The sequence below is a fragment of the Athene cunicularia genome, assembly GCF_003259725.1.
Source record: "Athene cunicularia isolate RWA chromosome 27 unlocalized genomic scaffold, athCun1 chr27_part1, whole genome shotgun sequence".
Classification (NCBI taxonomy): domain Eukaryota; kingdom Metazoa; phylum Chordata; class Aves; order Strigiformes; family Strigidae; genus Athene; species Athene cunicularia.
Window position 1 is genome coordinate 20,161 of NW_020799138.1, and position 5,363 is coordinate 25,523.

Below are 5,363 nucleotides of genomic sequence, written 5' to 3' on the forward strand. Positions count from 1 at the left end.
AGGGAGAGAGGCGGCGCGTAGAACGGCTCCAAGGGCGCATGAGCGAGGCGCGCAGCAGGCTGCAGGGACGCCAGCAGCAGGGAGCTGCTCCGCGGCCTGCCGGGGCAGACAGGCAGCTAGCACCGCACGGGCCCGGGCTTCGGCCCTCAGCCGCAGGTAACGGTCGCCCGGCGGCAGCATTGCTCCCGGAGCACGGCGCGGCTCCGTACCTGCAGAGGCGGGCAGGGCGACGCCATTTTGTAGCCGGGCGGGGCCGCGCCGGGCTTTGGCGCTGCCTTTGAGGCGCTGGCCCCGGAGTGGTGGGAGTCCGCTATGGTCTGTGTCGCGGGCTCTGGCCGAGGGCTCAGGGTCGTACCTGGCGGAAGCCCTGCGGAGTTCTCCGTATGGCGGAGATGGAACCGGAGAGGTGCTGGCAAGGCCCGGCCTCGCACCTGGGGAATGGGTCTGTAGAAGGACGTCTGGCGGGCAGGCGGGCAGCCCAGCCCGGGGCGTAACTTAGCGCCATGCGCGTTGGGCTGAGGTGGCTGAGGCTGTGGTGGAGGGTCGGCCGCGCTGGTCTCGCCGCCGGCTGAGTCGTAGGTGCGCACGGAGAGCTCTTTCGGGAGCGGGAGAGGCCTGCCCCGGGCAGCCGGTCCGCTTCGCCGTGCTCCGCCCCTCGGGTTCCCGCCAAGCCCTCAGGTCGCCTGAGGGGCGCCCGGCTGAGCCCAGGCCGCCGGCCCACGGGCGGTGTCCGGTCCCGAGTGCGGGGCCGTGGCGTTGTTACCCGGAAAAGCGGATTCTTGTGGCGTGCCCGGTGTGGGAGCTCGGACGAAACACCGCTTCGTTCGGCCATCGGAGCAGTTGCTCTCGTAGTGCTAAAGTAGGTACAGTCCCAGTGAAAGACATTCAGTCACATTTTGGACGCTTATTGTACACAAAAAGAAAGTGAGGAGAAATCCTGTCACAGCTGTCAGCTGTGATCTTGTTAGCATGCAGATATATTTTCTGACCTAATCATTGGGGTGATGTCCTGGAAAGATGTTAAAATGAAAGCGCTTTCAAAATTGCAATCTACTGCTTTGAGCAATATAGCCGGGTTACTGAAACTTTATATTGTATTAGGCACACTAGGTTTATTTTCAGAGGTAATGATGTTACGCCAAAGCATCTGTTTAATCCGCTTCTTTGACCCCATGTAGAGCATCAGTTTATTTAGCCCTTTCCCAATATTAACAGTCCAGGAAGGTGGCTCAAATGTTCTGTCTTGCAAACAGCTGGGCAAGGATAGGTGTGAAAAGTGAATTATGGTTTAGGGTCGATATTTTTAAAGAGGAAAAGTCTATTTGGGTCTATTCATAATACAATGATGAAAGGATATTTTGAGCCCCTCTTGTAAAATATCATATGCTGGGGCTGAATTTCATACCTTGAAGCCAGCCCTGAGCATTGATATGGAGCATCCGGGTGTCATTACCGGATATGGAATGCTTTTAATTCTTTTGAGTGTTCATTCCAATCAGTCCTGGCTAACAGGATTTTTACAGAGCATGGGAAATGCCTCTAGGGGAAGCTTCCATTTTGATTTCCGTGCCTAACTCCTTCATCAAATTCTGGTGTTCCTGAGTTTACTTTTGGGGTGTTTAGATGTCAAAACATGTATTTTCCAGATTCCCCTGTGGGATGCCTTTTCACTAAGAGTCTGGAAAATAACGGGTTTTCTTGGGGTTTGGTGCTAAGTAAGTTTGACTAATAAGCACACATTGTTATAAAGAGTACACAATTAAAGTTCCCTTTCTTGATAATTAGAGGAGTCTTTAAATACATGTCAAATGAGATGCAATAGTGAGGGAACCAGGGCTGTTGAATGAACTGCCTATATGTTTCTTTCGGCGTGAAGTATGTGGGTGTGTGTGTGAAATGTTTATTTCTTCAAAGCAATAGGTAATAAAAATCCTTCTGAAAATTCATTAAATAAATGTGTGGTATATGTAATACACAGGAGTACGATCCGTGGATTAGAGTGAAATTTCAGCACTTTCAGTTCACTTGCTTAAAGAACTCAATTATGTTTTGATACCCAGGTGAACTGATTAAGCATTGGAGTAGAAAGTATGGGGTGCAAAAGACAGGTGACTTTTGAGCTCAGTATTTCAGTATGTTGCAGAGAAACTTGGGAATCTAGAAAATGCTGAACTGGTATATGCTAATTTGCCATGCACTACTATGGTATTTTCAGGCAGCTAATCAAAATGAAATTGAATTGCAAACCCATCAAATTTGTGTCATGTGATAAAAATGTCAGAGATTTATCTATAAAGAGAAATGCAAGGAGCATCCTTTATTGCATTTAGCAAAGAGTTGGAGTGTGCCACATTTCTTTCTAATCCTTTTTGTGTGCTATTATGGCTGTTTATGTTTCTGCAAGCATTTTATGAGCACGACCGGGATTTTAAATGCCCTGGAACACACAAAGTATTTCCTCTTGGACTGGCGATTATAAGAATAGATTCCGTTTTTGTTTGAAATGAATTTGCTCTGGAGTCATTTGCTCTTGATGACAAGAAAAATCAGCAATAGAAGCATCTAATGGATTTTCTGAGCAATGGAAATAGCCTTATTTGTTGTAGCATCCCTAGTACCCATGACAAAGGTTTGTGGAATGACACTTCTGCTAGCTTTACTAAATTGCACATAGTTGTAGCACGTCTGCATAAGAATGCTCTGGGGGATGTAAATTCCTTTGAGGCGTGCTTTTAGGAAGCTCCGGAACATCTTATTGTGACAGCACCTTCTTGCATGCTCTCTCTATTCCTGTGCATACTGTTTATCGGTGCTTTTAGACATCCGTTCTGCAGCATCCTTTTTTCTGCCTTTTCAGACAGTTACTTAGGCCTTCTAAAACTATCTTGAGAATAGAATATGGAAGCATCTGCTCGCTTCAGCATCGGTTTTATCCAAGATACCGTATGGTTATTATATAACATATTTTTCATGTTGTTACTTGCGTAGCAGAATAACTGCAGGACTCCGCCTGATTCAGTTTAAATTGGACATTTGAGAGAAAAACATACTAGGAACTTACTATTTTTATGTAATTGACATTTCTCACATGCTTGAGCTTAGGTATTATCTTTGCTCATTTTAGGACTGCCTCTGAATCGCAGTCCAGAAAGAAGAAACAATCGTGTTGATTTAAGTTGAACATTTGTCTCTAAGATTAAGAACAAAGCCATGCCAGTGCTTTCGGAAGACTCAGGTAACTAATCTGCATGCTTTCAACAGATCAGTGACTGAAATCTTAGTGTATGTGTTCCACACAGGAAACGGATTCAAACTGGAGTTAAATAAAATGGAATTAAGATAGTTCAACTAGATTTCTTTAGCAGTTACCTAAAAGTATACAAGGAAGGTGGAGTATAAAAAAAATAGAGCTGATAACTGTGCAACAAAGGAGGTAGTTCAGTCATTTTGCAAGTCATCTGTGGCATTCCAGTAACCCAGAGTTTGTTGGAGGCCTAGCTGTTCTAGAAACAACGGATAATTAACATGAATGAGGAAACTTCAGAAGTAATGTCTTTAAAAATACATATTGTTTTGGTAGCTTAATATATGTTACATCTTAAACTGTGTTTGCTGCTTAAGAAGGAAGCGTTACAAAATGGGTGGAAGATAAGCATAAGTCTCTCTGCAAACTTAATGATCACCAAGATGGTACCCAAGTAAATGTAGCTGATGTTAAGTCTGCAATAGAAGGTGCCATGAGACGTGCTATCTAAAAAGCTTTTGTTCTGTCTTAAATTTAGGATTGCATGAAACTTTGGCCCTTTTGACATCTCAGCTAAGACCTGATTCAAATCATAAAGAGGAAATGGGATTCCTTAGGGATGTCTTCAGTGAAAAGAGTCTCAGCTATCTGATGAAGGTAGAAGTGCATTTATGAACATACCTTTTCCTTACAGGTTACCAATTCTCTGTTCCCGTGATTTTTCAACTGTTCACTGTTGGGGGAGGCAGTGGGTCTGCCGAATGCCTGACAGAGAGCTAACAGTTTGACCTTGACCAGCTTGTTGTGTACCCCTGAGCAGCTGGAAAAGTCCTGGAGGAGCACTGTGTCAGCCTGAGAAAGGAACTGAAGATAAGGAGAAAGAAGAAAAATACTGTGTTTGTCAGACACCCGAACAGTGGGGGATTTCAAGAAAAGTAGCCAATAAAGTAATAGACAAACAGCCATGTAACCAGTGAGAATGATGTATGGATAAAAGGATAAAGTATATGAGAGGAGTAATAAAGATGGCTATTCTGCTGCAAAAACATTGTCGTGTCCATCTCTACCACAACAGTTCACTTTGCCAGAGATTTTTTTTAATATACTGACCACAGCATGTATTTATTTAAGCACAAACATTAAGAACATTTGTTGACAGTTAACGTATGTTGTTCAGAAAAGCTGTTTCTCCATTGATTGTCAAAATGCAGATACAGTGCCCTGTAGCTAAAAAGCAGTGTGAAATATCTTCACTTTTGCTCTTATGCTGCTGAAGTCTTGCCAGATTTTCTGTCAGTCTGTGAAACTAAGGTGAGCAAAAGGAAAACTAAAAGACTCCTAAAAAAACCAAAAATAACCCTAAGAAAGGATATTTTTCTGACACTTGCCTCAGAAAAATTATTTTCCTTAAATATAAAAACATTCCATTGTAGGTATATTTAGGAAGTTTTGTATCTCTCTGTAAGTAATATACCTGAATAATCTTTTTCAGATTCATGAAAAACTCCGTCATTATGAAAGACAGAATCCAACTCCTGTTTTACATAGTGCAGCAGGATTGGTTGAAGATGTGAGTAAAAATTCTTATCTCTTTATTTTCCTATTATTTAAGTCTGCTTTTCTAACAGATCAGAGTCCTTCTCTGCAGGGCTGCTCTCAATCAATTCATCCCCCAGCATGTTCACAGAGCAAAGCTGTATCTTAAATTTGTTTGTAACATGCCACATGCCTGGAAAAAGTGAAATTTATACTGCCTTTGACAACTCTAAGTGGGTTTTGCCTGTTTCCTTCCAAAGTGTAGAAAAGGGCTGTGAAAGGTTTCAGAGCTAGAATTCCTTCCTTTGCAAAGCCATTGCCCCATCTTAACCTGCAGGATACCTCCTCTCACCTTTCCCACAAATAGCCTAATGCCTCCTATAAAGTTTTGGCACTGCTGACTGTCAAATCGTACAAAATTACCATCTTCTAAACAAGCCAAAGAAGCAAGTAGAGAAGTTTTATATAGGACTATATGGACTATATGACTTTCCTATCCAGAAGCCTTTACAGGTGAAAGGAAATCTCTCTTGCCTCATCTCCTTCTCTCTTACTCTCTCTTCCCTTGCCGCCCCCCCCCCCC

At 43.6% G+C, this 5,363-nt stretch overlaps 1 protein-coding gene across 10 annotated transcripts in view; it reads left to right on the top strand.

Annotated features, from left to right (window-relative positions):
• Positions 1–5,363, top strand: part of MPP3 (membrane palmitoylated protein 3) — a 23,741-nt gene that overhangs the window by 590 nt on the left and 17,788 nt on the right. The window contains exons 1-4 of one of the 10 annotated variants that reach the window (XM_026864857.1): positions 43–156; positions 3,125–3,235; positions 3,783–3,901; positions 4,737–4,814. In XM_026864857.1, coding sequence (XP_026720658.1) covers positions 3,211–3,235; positions 3,783–3,901; positions 4,737–4,814 — 222 coding nt within the window. In that variant the 5' untranslated portion in view covers positions 43–156; positions 3,125–3,210. Of the gene's footprint in view, positions 1–7; positions 157–229; positions 437–3,124; positions 3,236–3,782; positions 3,902–4,736; positions 4,815–5,363 lie in introns of those variants that run through there. The other 9 variants (XM_026864858.1, XM_026864859.1, XM_026864860.1 and 6 more) reach the window with 9 other exon arrangements.